Source organism: Diaphorina citri, unplaced genomic scaffold (genome assembly GCF_000475195.1).
Source record: "Diaphorina citri unplaced genomic scaffold, Diaci psyllid genome assembly version 1.1 scaffold92, whole genome shotgun sequence".
NCBI classification, from domain to species: domain Eukaryota; kingdom Metazoa; phylum Arthropoda; class Insecta; order Hemiptera; family Psyllidae; genus Diaphorina; species Diaphorina citri.
The window spans coordinates 93,565-111,671 of record NW_007377529.1 but is presented as its reverse complement, the minus strand read 5'-3'; the positions used below and the strand labels follow the sequence as shown (position 1 = coordinate 111,671).

Below are 18,107 nucleotides of genomic sequence, written 5' to 3'. Positions count from 1 at the left end.
GTCAAATGCACCTTTCTTAATTTTGAGATTTTTCTTTTTCTTTACATCTTCGCTACTAATGTACTAATTAAGAAATTAAGTATGGTAGGACATGTAGGTATTAGTGGAGATGCCGACTGCTCCTTTCCTAATTTTACGAACGGTTACATCTTCTCTGCCATATTAATTTAGTGGAGATGTCAAACGCTCGTCTCTTAATTTCGCGATTGTTTACATTATTCCCTACAATATAGCAGGTATTGGTGGAGATGTCTCACGCACCTTTCTTATTTTTCGCGAGTTTCAACATCATCAAAGTTTTGACTATTAGTGGAGATGTCAAAAACTTCTTTGCTTTAAGTTTAAAGGATTTTTTTCCGCCAATTTATTAATGTCTAATGTCTCGTTTTACATGCTTGGAGATGTCTCACGCACCTTTCTTATTTTTCGCGAGTTTCAACATCATCAAAGTTTTGACTATTAGTGGAGATGTCAAAAACTTCTTTCCTTCAAGTTTAAAGGATTTTTTTTTTTCCGCCAATTTATTAATGTCTCGTTTTACATGCTCTCTTTCACCTGTTGACCCAAGAAAGGAAAAATGTTACACGTTTTATTAGTCCTTACGTTATCTACAACTTTAAAACTGTTTTGTTTCGCAACACAATATTATGACTGTGTTTATGACCATTTCACTCATTATCAACTATATCCCTTAACGTATTGAGAAATATAGCGTGTATTACTGTTACTATTTTCACACTAGGGTTATCGTCGGAGGTGGCGAAGTACTTATCAGTTATTAGGACACGAGACAAGAATTCCGTCCCGACCAAACCTGTCATTATGTTGCTAATAGCATTATGCGACAGTTTTACATTAGACAAATTTCTTTGTTGAGGAATCGAAACTAATGTTGAAAATAAATTACATTCGAAAAAGGTCGAAATTGTGAATCAATGTGGTGGATTCAATGTAGACCTTTCGGCTCTCGGAGGTTTTAGGAGGGGTCTGCATTCTGCTTGGAAGTACGAGAGGTCTACAGTGTCAACTTGTGCAGACCGGCTTCATAAATGAATACCTACCTACATACAATTTTATTGAACTGAATAAACCATTGACTATTTAGGACATTTCCAAGTAGAATATGTCTGAACATCTTCTAGAAATCTGAGGCAGAGCCTCCCCCCCTCCCCTCTCATGATAAATAAATTAATAGTATACCTTTGTCTACAATAAGGCATTGATATTGATCACCAAGAAATGTTTATTTGTTAGCATTATTCTTACCTATGTTAAATAAATTTCAATTTTTTTCTTTCATCTTGCAACATTTTTAGAGCAACCTTGTTAACGTGTACTTGAGTAACAATTTTGTATGGACCTCTTCTTCCTAATAGACATTTTAAAAAAAGTTCTGTCTTCAAATTCAAAATATTGTTGGTCTGTCCTCCTCGGGTAGCTCAATCTTAATGTTACTAACTCTTGCTGCAACCAGCACAAAGGTGAACTGAATAAACCATTGACTATTTAGGACATTTCCAAGTAGAATATGTCTGAACATCTTCTAGAAATCTGAGGCAGAGCCTCCCCCCTCCCCTCTCATGATAAATAAATTAATAGTATACCTTTGGCTACAATAAAGCATTGATATTGATCAGCAAGAAATGTTTATTTGTTAGCATTATACTTACCTATGTTAAATAAATTTCAATTTTTTTTCTTATTGTTTGATTACCAACTTGTATTTCATAGCTATTTTCATTTCAAATTTATATGATATTTTTGGCAAATTTCTACAAATTGACTACAAGAGGACCGCGAATATTAATAATTTGCAGACTTCTTAACAGGCGAATACAAATCAACAAGGGCAGAGGCTGATCGATTGTCACTACTTAACCCCAAAGTTGGGCTGAAGACTGAAAAGTTCCCTACCCTGCTCGGAGCTGCATAGTGAGCAAGAAGCTTTACACAAACACAACTTACAAAGGCTGAAATTATTACTGCCTAGGGCCCTACGGCAATCTCTTCCATCTTAAAACTGTTTTGTTTCGCAACACAATATTATGACTGTGTTTATGACCATTTCACTCATTATCAACTATATCCCTTAACGTATTGAGGAATATAGCGTGTATTACTATTACTATTTTCACACTAGGGTTATCGTCGGAGGTGGCGAAGTACTTATCAGTTATCAGGACATGAGACAAGAATTCCGTCCCGACCAAACCTGTCATTATGTTGCTAATAGCATATGCGACAGTTTTACATTAGACAAATTTCTTTGTTGAGGAATCGAAACTAATGTTGAAAATTACATTCGAAAAAGGTCGAAATTGTGAATCAATGTGGTGGATTCAATGTAGACCTTTCGGCTCTCGGAGGTTTTAGGAGGGGTCTGCATTCTGCTTGGAAGTACGAGAGGTCTGCAGTGTCAACTTGTGCAGACCGGCTTCATAAATGAATACCTACCTACATACATTTAATAAAAATGAGTCCGAACACAGTTAGCACTTGTAATCTTATCGGCGCGGTGGGGTGATGGGTACCTACTGGACCCAAGCCTGAACCGGCAACAAAGGCAATCACACTTCTTGTTGCTAAGACTGACCAGGCGTAAGCCACCTTGCCTTTTCGTTTGACCACCAATTTTTTCGATTTGTTATTGTATTAAGGTGTCCGACGAAACCTCGACCAAGCTTTTGATAACAAGTCTGTTATACTTACGAGAATAGTGCGAGAGGGGGGTTCTTTTGCCAACTAGAACGGGATTGCCCCCCTGTGTTGACCCACGACGTAATCCCGCACTGTTTCTATGTACTCCTTTTTGATGACGTCAGATGGCAATGCACCTCTCGCTGCGTAGCAAGATGGCCGGAGTATGTGGGGTGAAGAGGAGTGATGTCAGTTCTGTTCTCTGTCCTCAGTTCACTTCAGTTTAGTCTGTTTAGTTGTAAATAATTCTCCTTGTGTGTTGTATATACCGTACTGTACTTTTTATTTTCATTTAAAATAAATAAAATAAAAATGCATTTAAATATTTTTTTAATGCATGTTATAATTAAAATTTAATCCACGTTTGTTTTCATTTAATTTTAATATTTTTCCGTGCTAAAAATGTGTTTGTAGCATTTGAATGGTTTAATTTTAAATCTTGTGTGTTCTTTTTAAAATGACTTCATGTGACCAAGAAACTCAGTTCGTATCCAATTGTTCGGATCATGAAAACGATGAAACTTGTAGAAAGAAAAGATGCACCGACCGCTATGACAGTTCTGAAAGTTCAGACAGGTAAATATTTTGTTAAATTAGGGAAAACGATGAAACTTGTAGAAAGAAAAGATGCACCGACCGCTATGACAGTTCTGAAAGTTCAGACAGGTAAATATTTTGTTAAATTATTTTAAATTAATGTTGATGCATGTTCTTTTCAAACGCGGAAATCAAAGTAGTAAACATTTTCAAGCATTGTTTATACACACGTATGAACTTGACTGCAAGTGTTTATTTACTTATCAATGCAATTTTTAATGCATAAGTAATTAAAATATAATTTCTTTTGTTTACTTACTGGTCATTTTTTTTGTCCATCCAAATGCATCAGAGTTTTTATGTATCTTGGGAAGTGAAATTTCAAAATAACTTTTGTGTAAATTTAAAGGGATCTAATGAGTTCTTACCTATCATTAGTTGCTAAATGAAGTTTAATTTGGGGAGGTGCCGAAAATAAGAAGACCAAATATTGTGGAAATGAATTTTAGTAGAGGTACCTACCTACATGGAAAAAAATGATATTGATTTTTTTAAGGTATATAATTGAAAAAAAAAAAAAAGATTGACTTTTAAAATTGTCCAAATTAGATCAGTATGGTCACCCTATGTACAAGTAGAAGCACCTAGGTACCTAAATCCCTAATAACAAGTAAGTATTGAAGAGAAGTAAAGTTACTTTTGTAAATTCAGTTCATTTGTATTATTGTATTAATCCAATCCCTAATAACAAGTAAGTATTGAAGAGAAGTAAAGTTACTTTTGTAAATTCAGTTCATTTGTATTATTGTATTATTTTTTTTCTCTGTTTCAGAACTGATGATTTGAAATTCGGAACCCTTGTAGGAGTTGATAAATTAGGAAACAAATATTATGAGAACAAGCACTACTTTTATGGCAGAAATAGATGGGTTGTGTACCATGAAAAGTTTGGCTTAAATTATGATGGTAGCTTAGCAAGTGTTTATTTACTTATCAATGCAATTTTTAATGCATAAGTAATTAAAATATAATTTCTTTTGTTTACTTACTGGTCATTTTTTTGTCCATCCAAATGGATCAGAGTTTTTATGTATCTTGGGAAGTGAAATGTGAACAAAATACGTGCGCTTCGTGGGCACAAATATCCTACATATTTGAGGGGAGGCCATTTTGTTGTGTGAGAGAAAAAAAGGTTTTTGTATCTGAAGGATTCCGTGATTCTATAGTTTACTTCCTTTTCTATTTTTGATAAAATTTCTTTTGCCTTTTATTACATTCAGAATGATATTTATTTTATTTAATAAATATTTTTTCCGCTCTTTTATTCTACTACTCAATCGGGTACGCCACATATTATTGGCATTCCTACATTCTCCTCTTGGAAATAAGTGCCTGAAGAACGTAGGTAGGTTCCATTTTACGATTACCTACCCAATAACTTTTTTGGTTCAAGCTACAGGTTGGAATTCTCTGGTGTGGGTTAGATGGATAGCCTATCTGTGGGAGCTGTTTTATTTAAATGGTGATTCAGAACTGTGGTAGGAGCATTATCCTCTTCCATTAGTGGAGATGACAAATTTCCCAACATAAGGTATTTCAGACAGTGCAAGCGAAGCCCAATAACTTTTTTGGTTCAAGCTACAGGTTGGAATTCTCTGGTGTGGGTTAGATGGATAGCCTATCTGTGGGAGCTGTTTTATTTAAGTGGTGATTCAGAACTGTGGTAGGAGCATTATCCTCTTTCATTAGTGGAGATGACAAATTTCCCAACATAAGGTATTTCAGACAGTGCAAGCGAAGTATTTAAGTAGATGATTATAATCTTCATTCAAATCAGTGGAGATGGCAAATTTTCAAACAGTCAATGCTCAACATTACAGGAAGGGCACGCGGGCGTTTGGCGTCTCCACCAATTCTATTGTTGAATTTTTTTTTTGCTGAAATTTTATTAGTAGGTACAAATTTTCCCACATTAGGTACCTACCTATCTTGTTTACACAGTACAAGAGAAGCATGTGGTTTATTATCTTCATTCAAATCAGTGGAGATGACAAATTTTCAAACATTCAATGCCTAACATGATAAGAAGGGCGCGCGGGCTTTTGGCGTCTCCACCAATTCTATTGAATTTTTCTGAATCTAAAATTAGTGGAGATGACCAATTTCCCATCATTATAGACACGTAGTATACCTACCACAAGATCTTTTTTAGATGTCGATGGATAAAAGTCAAAAGAAAGGTTTAAACTAAATTGTCCGTGAATCTAAGGAAAGTGTGAGCGTCAAATAAGTGCAAGTAATTTGTTCAAATTCCCTTCCTTGAATATCATACTGTTCTGTTTAGATTATTAATGCATCCATTCAGTCGGAAAAAATGCAGATACGTGTGTTCCATGTATTAATATTTCTAAACATGTCAGTGAAATTCAATAGCTACTCAACAATACCAGCACCTAATTAGAGCATCGTGTATCAATCTTGTGTAAATGTCACAGGTAGGTATTTGTTTTTTCAAAGTAGTTCTGAATCAATGTGGTGGATTCAATGTAGACCTTTCGGCTCTCGGAGGTTTTAGGAGGGGTCTGCATTCTGCTTGGAAGTACGAGAGGTCTGCAGTGTCAACTTGTGCAGACCGGCTTCATAAATGAATACCTACCTACATACATTTAATAAAAATGAGTCCGAACACAGTTAGCACTTGTAATCTTATCGGCGCGGTGGGGTGATGGGTACCTACTGGACCCAAGCCTGAACCGGCAACAAAGGCAATCACACTTCTTGTTGCTAAGACTGACCAGGCGTAAGCCACCTTGCCTTTTCGTTTGACCACCAATTTTTTCGATTTGTTATTGTATTAAGGTGTCCGACGAAACCTCGACCAAGCTTTTGATAACAAGTCTGTTATACTTACGAGAATAGTGCGAGAGGGGGGTTCTTTTGCCAACTAGAACGGGATTGCCCCCCTGTGTTGACCCACAACGTAATCCCGCACTGTTTCTATGTACTCCTTTTTGATGACGTCAGATGGCAATGCACCTCTCGCTGCGTAGCAAGATGGCCGGAGTATGTGGGGTGAAGAGGAGTGATGTCAGTTCTGTTCTCTGTCCTCAGTTCACTTCAGTTTAGTTGTAAATCGCTGCGTAGCAAGATGGCCGGAGTATGTGGGGTGAAGAGGAGTGATGTCAGTTCTGTTCTCTGTCCTCAGTTCACTTCAGTTTAGTCTGTTTAGTTGTAAATAATTCTCCTTGTGTGTTGTATATACCGTACTGTACTTTTTATTTTCATTTAAAATAAATAAAATAAAAATGCATTTAAATATTTTTTTAATGCATGTTATAATTAAAATTTAATCCACGTTTGTTTTCATTTAATTTTAATATTTTTCCGTGCTAAAAATGTGTTTGTAGCATTTGAATGGTTTAATTTTAAATCTTGTGTGTTCTTTTTAAAATGACTTCATGTGACCAAGAAACTCAGTTCGTATCCAATTGTTCGGATCATGAAAACGATGAAACTTGTAGAAAGAAAAGATGCACCGACCGCTATGACAGTTCTGAAAGTTCAGACAGGTAAATATTTTGTTAAATTAGGTATTTTAAATTAATGTTGATGCATGTTCTTTTCAAACGCGGAAATCAAAGTAGTAAACATTTTCAAGCATTGTTTATACACACGTATGAACTTGACTGCAAGTGTTTATTTACTTATCAATGCAATTTTTAATGCATAAGTAATTAAAATATAATTTCTTTTGTTTACTTACTGGTCATTTTTTTGTCCATCCAAATGGATCAGAGTTTTTATGTATCTTGGGAAGTGAAATTTGAACAAAATACGTGCGCTTCGTGGGCACAAATATCCTACATATTTGAGGGGAGGCCATTTTGTTGTGTGAGAGAAAAAAAGGTTTTTGTATCTGAAGGATTCCGTGATTCTATAGTTTACTTCCTTTTCTATTTTTGATAAAATTTCTTTTGCCTTTTATTACATTCAGAATGATATTTATTTTATTTAATAAATATTTTTTCCGCTCTTTTATTCTACTACTCAATCGGGTACGCCACATATTATTGGCATTCCTACATTCTCCTCTTGGAAATAAGTGCCTGAAGAACGTAGGTAGGTTCCATTTTACGATTACCTACCCAATAACTTTTTTGGTTCAAGCTACAGGTTGGAATTCTCTGGTGTGGGTTAGATGGATAGCCTATCTGTGGGAGCTGTTTTATTTAAATGGTGATTCAGAACTGTGGTAGGAGCATTATCCTCTTCCATTAGTGGAGATGACAAATTTCCCAACATAAGGTATTTCAGACAGTGCAAGCGAAGCATTTAAGTAGATGATTATAATCTTCATTCAAATCAGTGGAGATGGCAAATTTTCAAACAGTCAATGCTCAACATTACAGGAAGGGCACGCGGGCGTTTGGCGTCTCCACCAATTCTATTGTTGAATTTTTTTTTTGCTGAAATTTTATTAGTAGGTACAAATTTTCCCACATTAGGTACCTACCTATCTTGTTTACACAGTACAAGAGAAGCATGTGGTTTATTATCTTCATTCAAATCAGTGGAGATGACAAATTTTCAAACATTCAATGCCTAACATGATAAGAAGGGCGCGCGGGCTTTTGGCGTCTCCACCAATTCTATTGAATTTTTCTGAAACTAAAATTAGTGGAGATGACCAATTTCCCATCATTACTTTAAACTTTTTAGAGGGAATACAATAAGAATCAACAATTACATTCAAATTTTAATGATCTGCTTTCATCTTGCAACATTTTTAGAGCAACCTTGTTAACGTGTACTTGAGTAACAATTTTGTATGGACCTCTTCTTCCTAATAGACATTTTCAAAAAAGTTCTGTCTTCAAATTCAAAATATTTTTGGTCTGTCCTCCTCGGGTAGCTCAATCTTAATGTGGCTAACTCTTGCTGCAACCAGCACAAAGGTGCGAGTCAATCCTTACTCCAGGGACATCGACAGTAGATATACTAATCTTACCATGTATCACAATGCATCATCGTACTTGAAAGAAACAGAATGCTGCCAAGTAAATTTCTTCACTGACATTTCGTTGGACAAGAATGTTATAACCTTATAACACAAGGTACTGTGGGATAATAAGAGCTATGAAAGCTAGTAGATATCTAGGTATATGGCAGAGCTTTAATTTTAATGTTAAACCCTCAGAAGTACTGTGGGATAATAAGAGCTATGAAAGCTAGTAGATATCTAGGTATATGGCAGAGCTTTAATTTTAATGTTAAACCCTCAGAAGTAGGTATAGGTTAAAATACTATAAAATCTACGTGAGTGCGTACAGCACTTGTTTTGAATGGGCACATTGCACCCGTTACTTACGTAATGTTTAATGCTACACTTCACACGGTTCCAGAATAATTGTAAATCTAGAAAACCACTGGCAACATTTTCCATCATATTCAACTTTTATATTTTCCTTAGAATTATCCTTGATCTTGTGTAATTCACGATTTTTATGTATTTTTTCTTCTTTCGCCTCACGGTTTCTATAAAATCTGCTCTCTACCCGTATTATTTTTTACTCCCTTTTTCGATAATTAAATGAAAATTACTCGTTTTTCTGCCTGGGGCAGAACAGATAAAGCGTCTCTTGTGTACAAGAGCATGGGTTCACAAAGGTATTTAATCTGGTGTAGCTATCTATCTTTTATGGCATAGTTTCAAAGTTTTTCAAAGGAATAACAAAACGACTTATTTTTAGTGGATGTGCCAAAAATTAATTATTCATCTGTACAGGCACGCACATTAAGCATTAACATCCAAATGCAATTGAAGACCAGCTTATCCCAGTATCTCCACCAACAGTATTCAATTGTATTGTCTTGGTCATTAGAAAAGGTACAATAATTGATTAGACACTGTTACTTTGAAAGTCTGACGAGAGAGTATTGGTCTTTTCAGATGTGTTCGACTTGTATTTGTATGTATGTTAGAATTGTTATGTATGCATTGCGAGAACAAGAAGAAAACGAAGAATGCTTTGTCTTGATCAGTGCCAAATTATCATTAGATGTATGTTTGAATTTAACCCTTTTATGGTCTTCTGGACGTGACATGGTTATAGAGAATAACTGGAGAATTAGAGCACCAAGAAGGTTCTAGATATTTGCTCTGAGAAGTAAAAAGAACCAGAGAACACGGATTTCAGTCCAGGAGTAGGTACATTTCGAACCTACACGAAAAAGTTTGATCACATTATCCATCATAGAATCATCAGGACTATCAGGAATCTACATAAAAGAAACCAACTGAGAACTGACAGAACAGAACAGCGAAGTTAAAAAAGTTCCACCAGCATGTTTGGTTTCTACAGATAATCCACTTACCTACGAGAGATATCTTATTATTTTCAAATGAGTCGAGATTATGATATTGAATAATACAATTGTATTCTCGTATACGTACGTTCTGTGGTCTATGGTTTTGTTCCTTGCATTTTATTGCAGTATTCTCGTTGAGCTTCAGCTAATAAGACAGTTGCAATGCCAGTACTTGGTTTTTTTATTGCTCTTTGTCTGAAATTATGTTCTTAGCAAGAAAAGTTCGAAGATATTTTCATATACGCAACCCCGCGTAGCGAACACGCGAAGCCCCCGGGGGGTGGAGGGGGGCGAAGCCCCCCTCCCGAGCACGAAGTGCGAGTTCTCGTATACGTACGTTCTGTGGTCTATGGTTTCGTTCCTTGCATTTTATTGCAGTATTCTCGTTGAGCTTCAGCTAATAAGACAGTTGCAATGCCAGTACCTACTTGGTTTTTTTATTGCTCTTTGTCTGAAATTATGTTCTTAGCAAGAAAAGTCCGAAGATATTTTCTAAAAGTTCGAAGATATTTTCAGTCCTCTATCAACTTCGATTGAGTCTCAAAATTTCTGGAGATTGAGTGTAAAGCCTTCCTCTTATTCAGCACTAAAATTTGGCTCATTTGGCCCCTCGGTTCCTATTGTTTTATCATTAAGTAGATCTATCAAATTTCAGTGATTAACTCTTCGCGAAATAAAAAAATGCAGAAATGCATTGGATAGAGTGAACGGTGTAACATTATCTTTTGCACTGTACACTGGACTGTTGAGTGAGCTATGTACAATCGTACACCCATGATAACAATCCCATGCATTTCTTCCCACGGTAAATAATTATCTAGCCATAGTTGGAAAATTTGCGGTTATTGTGGGGGCATGTTATGTTGCTCTATCAGTTTGAAAGGAATCGATAGCATTTACTTCTACCTCGCAAATGAAACTTCCAAACACATTATTAAGAAACAGCCTGCCTTACCTAAACATAGGGCCAACCAGCCTTTTATCTAATTTTGATCTGTAGATATATCTATCATCATGACTTCAATTCTATTTTATATGTGAAATCATAAAATTACTATGAATCCCTGTCCACCTGTTTCTTGCTATCGCCGCACCGAATTTTCCTCCAAAAACAACACGAACAACAACAACAACAACAACCACAACAACAACCACAACGACAACAACAACAACAACAACAACAACCACAACAACAACCACAACAACAACAACAACAACAACTACACCAACAACAACAACTACACCAACAACAACAACTACAACAACAACAACAACAACAATACCAACAATAACAACAACAACAACAACAACAACACCAACAACAACAACAACAACACTTATATACCTATCAAAAATGATATGGTAGTAGATGTTGACATCTACTGACAAAAATGATAAACAACAACAAGAACAACGACAACAACAACAACAACAACAACAACAACAACAACAACAACAACAACAACAACAACAACAACAACAACAACAACACCAACAACAATACCAACACCAACACCACCACCAACAACAACAACAACAATAACAACAACAACAACAACAACAACAACAACAACAACAACAACAACAACAACAACAACAACAACAACAACAACAACAACTACACCAACAACAACTACACCAACAACAACTACACCAACAACAACTACAACAAGTACAACAACCAAGCCACCAACACCACCACCAACGCCACCAACACCAGTTGTTGTTGTTGTTGTTGTTGTTGTTGTTGTTGTTGTTGGTGGTGGTATCGGTGTCGTGGCGGTGTCGGTGTTGGTGTTGTTGTTGTTGTTGTTGTTGTTGTTGTTGTTGTTGTTGTTGTTGTTGTTGTTGTTGTTGTTGTGATGAATTTCAGTGGAAACTTTAAGAAAAATCGAATTGAAAAAATGGTAGTTTTTAAAGAGATACAAAAAAATCTTTTTCTCAAGCCTCTGGTTGTGTTTAAGGGAGGGTTTTATCAAAACAGGGAATCTTATCTTTTAGTAAATTTTGCGTTCTTTTCAATGGTGCAATTAATTTTATATTATCTTTATTGGTTCAAGAGATAAAGGCGTTTTAAGTTGACGAGGTATGAAAAATGTCGAAAAACAGGAAATCCTTCATAACTCCGCCCCTGTTGAAAATCGGATCTGTCCAGATAGCTTTTTCTGGTAGCCCTTTAGGTCCTGCATCAACCCTCAAGCGTTGTACAGTCGTTCGCGGGACACCCTGTATATTTAGGTCCTCCTTGAAGACTCTGAAATTTTCGGCCACATTGCCATCAAAGGCCAACTTGAACCAGGGTTATCTGATGTCCACTTTTTGAATCCTGCTTTTAATCTATTTTTGAATGGAGAAAATACTGCAACATCTAGAGGTTGGAGCTCGTCGGTTTTGTGTGGTGGAAATGTCAGAAGCGTTATTCCGGAAGCTCTGCAGTACTCAATGGCTTCCATTGATTGATGGGTTTCGTGATTATCCATGAGGATAAGAGCTGGGTTTTCTTTTGACGCCTTTATTTGATTTTGAATATGTTTGATAGTTTCAAAAAATATTTCTGTGGAGCTCCAGCCACTTTTATTAGCAAAACCTAGGCTGCCTTCTGGTGCACCCAATAGAAACTCATCTTTCATGAATACTCGAGGGAAAACAAAGACAGGAGGGATTGCTTCTCCAGAAGCTCTGATGATTCCTATCATAGTAACAAGTTCCCCTCGTTCTGCCGAAGCAGCCTGACCCAACTTTTTTGTCCTTTTTTTTGCTACAACTTTTGGTGGGGGCACAAGACTGTCGGGATTCCTGTCTCATCTAGTATCATTGAGGAGCAAAAGTTGTACTGGTTGTAGGTCTTTTCCAGATTGTTAAAAAATTCTTTCACATTAAGACTTACAGTTGAGAAGTTGCGGGTTTGATACTCCCCTGTGTCAACAAATTTCCCTTTTATTTGTGAACCATTAACAAGTAAGCATGTGAATAGTTAATCCCATGTGATTTTTCACGCGGAATCGAATGGTGCTACTTTTAGCACTCTCTGACTTACAGTTGAGAAGGTGCGGGTTCGATACTCCCCGGTGTCAACAAATTTCCCTTTTATTTGTGAATCATTAACAAGTAAGCATGTGAATAGTTGATCCCATGTGATTTTTTAAGCCGAATCGAATGGTGCTACTTTTAGCACTGTCCGACTTACGGTTGAGAAGTTGCGGGTTCGATACTCCCCTGTGTCAACAAATTCCCTTTTATTACATTTTTTTTAATTTCTATTTCTTTTCAAATACCTACGTATTCTGCAAATGTAATAGAAAGTCGTGTGATGTTCACACCATAAGCTACGCCGAGCAAAGCCAATAAATGGATGGGTGACTTAAAGTTAATTGACTAATTGTGGGATTTTTTTTTTCTCATTTTCTCACACAAATGAGCTCTGATCTTGAAATTTGTCGCGACGACCTATGAACTCAAAGCGAGAAAGTTTTAGATAACACTTCAGTCGTTAATTTAAGACCGGTTTTAGCGTTACCTATGTTAAGCTACGCCGAGGAAGGCCAATAAATGGATGGGTGACTTAAACATTATATTGGGAATAAAGGGAGAACGGGCTCTAGTCTTGATTTTAAATCATTACATGAAAGTAAAATAAAAAATCAAATCAAGAATAATAATAAACTGAATATTAAATAAAATAGGTAGGTACATAAATACTGATTTTCTTTAACCAAGATCAAAAAATTCCCGGAGGGACGGGCCCCGCTTGTTTAACTTCTGTTTCTTTGACTTTGTCTATTTTTCCAGCACATCTATCTATGATTACTTGTTCGTTGCTACTGTAAAGTTCTTGATAAAATTCAGAAATCCTTTGTAATATTTCATCTCTGTTTGTTATTACCTCACCATTGCCTCTCTTTAAGCTAGTGATTTCTGCTCTCCCTATGGCTATCTCCCCTTTTGCTTTTCTCAAGCTTGCATTTTTCTCTACTACTTTTTGTAAGAAATTGTTATTGTATAACGCAATATCTTGTTTAGCTAACTTCCTAATCAATTTAGAGATTTCAGTATACTCGATTCTTCCCCTCATACCTCTTCTTTTTAACCGCCTTCTTTTGGCAAGTAGGCATAATGTTTTAATTGACAGTTTTCTATACCATGATTTTTTTGAAGATCACTCATACTTTAGTAATGCTTAAATTTATATTTAATTAATTAACTACACTATAAATCGAACAAAAATGTTTTATTCCAACCTTTTCTTTTTATAATAAAACGTATTTCCTACAAAAATGAAGAGTTTATTTTTATCTTCCACAGTAAAGTTATTATGAATGTAAATTCCAAACTTTTTTATACCAAGTGGAACATCTGTGTTCAGGGCAGTTTCTTGGTCAATATAGATATACTGACAACGGGTGCACTGACTGGTTACTTGAAATGACAACAAACCATCATTTGTTTCAATCAACACTTGGTCCCAATCATTCTCTGCATTAGCTTCAAACTGTCCACTAACAACAAAATTACTTCGAAACCGATTAACGAAATTTTCAAGTTCAAAGATTGCATTCAAATTTTCAAGTTGGGCTTGAATACTCGGTAATGTTATTAACAGATATTGACCCATGTTGGAAAAAGAATTGATATTTCGTTTACTAGATCTTTTACTGATACGAATTAGTCTTAATCCTTTTCGGTTTAACTGCTCATCCAACCAGTTGGCTACAGCATTACCACAATCAAAGCCAGTAATTTTATCACTACAAACCTTACTTGTGCACAAATCTAAACCTTCATTATCTATACCTATTTCAACAGTAGAACCAGAACTTTTGTAACAAAGAGTCATAATATTTCGAGTAATATCAAAGTTGGGCTGAACGAGACACAAATTCTTCTCAAGTTTTTGAGTTAAAGGAACGCCTGAATGAGTTATGATCATCCACTGTCTATCAAATTTCAAGCCAGATGCAGTCACCTCCCATTTAGATTCAACTTTAAAAAAGCCACAAGCTTTCACAGGATATATATATATACTTACCAATTTATTTTCCTTATTAATATTGTCCGAATGATTTAAAAAAAATCCTTTTGAACTCTCTGCTCTTTGGTTGTTGATAAGACATATGTCACCAATAGATACAAAGTCCGCTTGTTGTAGAAAATATTGATTAAGAAAAGAAAGAAAGTATTTCACATCATCCCAATTGGACGCATGCCCATAAGATATTCTTATAGAACCTGTAGGCTTCCCATCAATAATATCTTTGTCATCCCCACAAATATGACCTTGCTGAAAATGGAACTTGATAGTGATATCAGACAATCCCAGAAACCTCTGGCATGAGCCTGGATTACAATGACATCCCGTCCGGAGTTGAATTTTTTTTAGATTTGCCAAATTCTGCACCTCAGAATATCCATAGTAAGTACCGTCTTTGTGAAGTAGATTGAAGTTGACAATATTGCCTTGGTACTTGCTTTCACCGTAATCAGTATCGTGGTACAATTCTACAAGAGGCTGTCCATTAGAATAGGATAATTGTTTGAAATAAAAATATGTATACTGTGATAGCTCAAATGCATTGGTAAAGGATTTTCTTTTTTTCTCCATTGTGTCGAAACCATATTTTAAAGAAATTATTGCCAGGTAGTTGACAGTCCCATCTTCAAATTTCTCAAACAGACCATCTTTCTTTATATGGAAATTTTCATTTGCCATGGAAATTTTAACTGTTCCACCTCCATAAAAAGTTTTATTCAAAACATGGGCAGATTTTTGTTTAACAATTAATGCACCTAGTCCTGTGGGGTATCCGAACATTTTGTAAAAAGAAATACTTATAAAATCTGGCTGATGCTGTTTTAGATCTAACATATTTGAACCACAGTAAGTAGCAGCATCCAATAAGACAAAACAATTGGATCTTGAACATTTGAAATGTTTTTTGAAAACATGATTTCTATGAACAGTATTACACCAAGATAACGGATATTTAGTTCCACTGAAGTTACTTTCTGCAGGATAAACGAACAAAGAATTGGAATGTCTCATATTTTCAACGTTTTCCTGACTTTCCTTGAATTCATTCAACATGTTTCTTGCGTCATCAACAGAAAAACTGTAAATCTGATTTGTTTTCACAAGTTCTCTCATTCCCAGTACAGATGTATGATTGTCAGTCAAATAAATGAAAGAGCCTTCGTTGAATTCAAAATACTCTGAAACAGTTTTAATGGCAGAAGTAGCACCGGAAGTAAATATAACAGAGTAGTGATCCGAATCGGTATTAAAGTATTGAAGAATTTTTGTTCTCATTTGATCTATTTCGGATACACAGAAATCACTCAACACACTATTGCCATGAGGATGGCTAAATATATTTTCCTTAAGCTGTTCAATGGTTTGATTCATTTGACTTTGAGAATAGACCCCAGCACCTGTGTAGTCCAAGTAACAAATGTCTTTCAGATGGCTGAATTCTGTTCGTCTCCATGTTTTTTCTTCTTCGGATGTTTCCAGCTGATTTAGCTCTTTTAATGAAATCATTGTAATAGAGGTAATTTAATTGTCAAGGAAGAATTTATCCACATTAAATATACATTTATGTAAATAGTTGTTTAGCAAACTAACAAGGTTCAGGCATTACTTTTTGCCTTCAACCATAATAATGTGATAGCCAAATTTGGTTTTTATAGGAGGCTCCGTATAGACAGGATTATTGACAGTTGATATGGGAAGCTTAAATGCAGCATCTTGAAACTCGCCCACCATAGATCCTCGAACCACCCATCCTAGATCACCCTGAAATTGAGAAAAATATATGTAAATCGGGTGTGCACAAACTGCAACCCCTGAGCTCCTTTCGTAGATTCTTAGTAGCTTAACCCATCCTTTAGGGGTGTCTGATGGAAAAATCTGGTGTGAACATCACACGACTTTCCTCATCCTATTGAATGGTGCTTATCTGGGTGTTCGGTTGTAACATTTACAATATCTCTAACCCAGGCATGTCAAACTCAAAATGTATAGAGGGCCATTTTTGATATTTGTTGAACATTGGCGGGCCGCAGGTATTCCCTTTTGGGGGGCCGGGGGTTTTCCCCCCCCCCCCCCCCCCTAGTAAAAAATGGGTTACAATAATTTTATTTTGAACATACAAATTGAACTTAATTAAAGAATCAAGCCAGTGTCAATAGCTTACTTCTGCCCATTTGCCTGGCAAAGAGTCTCCAAATCTCGTACGTCTGAACTAGATCCAGCGTGCTAGTGATTTTAATCCAAAATTTTAGCAAGTAGGTATTATTTTATTAGGTACGTTTACCAAGAAGTACTTTTTAACTTCATTTTGTTTCAAAGTTGAAGTAATAAAAAAAATCTGGTGTGAACATCACACGACTTTCTATTACATTTGCGGAATACGTATTTGAAAAGAAAAAAAAAATATATAAAAAAAGAAAATTTTCCTAAGTCCCGAGCCTGAGCCGCCTACGGCGGCCAATTTTCGACCAAAAATTTCCTATCTTAAAATACTCCCCATGTAATAAGGGATCATTAAAAAGTGTCCAAAAATTGAACTTTTTTTTTTTTTGAAAATTTTTCCAAGTCCAAAATCAACCGCCTACGGCGGCCAATTTTCGACCAAAAATTTCCTATCTTAAGATACTCCCCGTGTGATAAGGAATCATATAAAGTATGAAAAAAATTGATTTTTTTTTTGAAAATTTTTTCTAAGTCCGAAGTTTGAAGCAACATTGACTTTGGTTGTGTATTTAAGATAATAAAAATGGAAGTATTTTAGAAAATCAGACAAGCATACCTACCATTTTTTCTTCATTTTCTCCTTGCTTTTCTATATTCTAAATTGTTTTCTCACTCACTGACAAACACTGCATTGTTCTGTTGTTGGGTAACATTTTACACAAAGGCATAGGAATAGTCAAGATCATGTTACCCAAAACTGATATTAGCTTATTAGCTCTAATTACAGAAGTAGATAATGTGTAATTATGTACCTTATCCTTCTCAATTCTGCGTAAAATGGACCTCTAGCTCTACAAATGAAGTAAAAGAAAACTCCTTTTCCTGTTCCCATGTTGAAACCCATATTGCCCATATTGTAAAGAAACAAAACTTGTTTCCAAACTTTTCTTTCTTTCAACGAGTGAAACTTGTGCTTATCATTTGATTTTCAATGCGAATGTGAGGTAACACTATACATTTTTTCTACGATTGTGTGTGTTCTTCGTTCCTCCCTTCCCTTTTCTTTCTTTTTATTAAAGTAAATAAAATTCCTTTAAAACTTATGATTTCACATTATTTACGTTTTAAATTCTCTGCAGCTTCTGCCTTTTTTACATCTTTTATTCCTTTCTTTATATTCATCCTGAGATTTCCATAATATTTTCGAGCTTTTTTCCTTTTGTGTAACTGACTCACTCATACTAATTCTAACCCACTTCTAGATGAGCTAGGACGATGCGGTTTTCACCATTGGATTCCTTATCGGAAAACCCCT

At 35.6% G+C, this 18,107-nt stretch overlaps 2 protein-coding genes across 2 annotated transcripts in view; one reads left to right on the top strand and one right to left on the bottom strand.

Annotated features, from left to right (window-relative positions):
- The first annotated feature begins 6,471 nt into the window (after positions 1-6,471).
- The window catches only part of LOC103524302 (zinc finger protein jing), an 85,385-nt gene continuing 73,749 nt past the window's right edge, over positions 6,472-18,107 (top strand). The window contains exon 1 of the mRNA XM_008489316.3: positions 6,472-6,803. Coding sequence (XP_008487538.1) covers positions 6,685-6,803 — 119 coding nt within the window. The 5' untranslated portion in view covers positions 6,472-6,684. The remainder of the gene's footprint in view (positions 6,804-18,107) is intronic.
- Positions 13,346-16,891, bottom strand: LOC108254548 (molybdenum cofactor sulfurase 3). Its single transcript, XM_017449561.2, has 2 exons — positions 16,794-16,891; positions 13,346-16,393 (listed from the first exon to the last, which is right to left on the bottom strand). The coding sequence occupies exon 2, from the start codon at positions 16,136-16,138 to the stop codon at positions 13,832-13,834; it is 2,307 nt and encodes a 768-aa protein (XP_017305050.1). The 5' UTR covers positions 16,139-16,393; positions 16,794-16,891; the 3' UTR covers positions 13,346-13,831.

Bases quoted from the DNA above. Each gene is read 5' to 3' on its own strand.
- LOC108254548 (XM_017449561.2), bottom strand. From the start codon at position 16,138: ATGATTTCATTAAAAGAGCTAAATCAGCTGGAAACATCCGAAGAAGAA.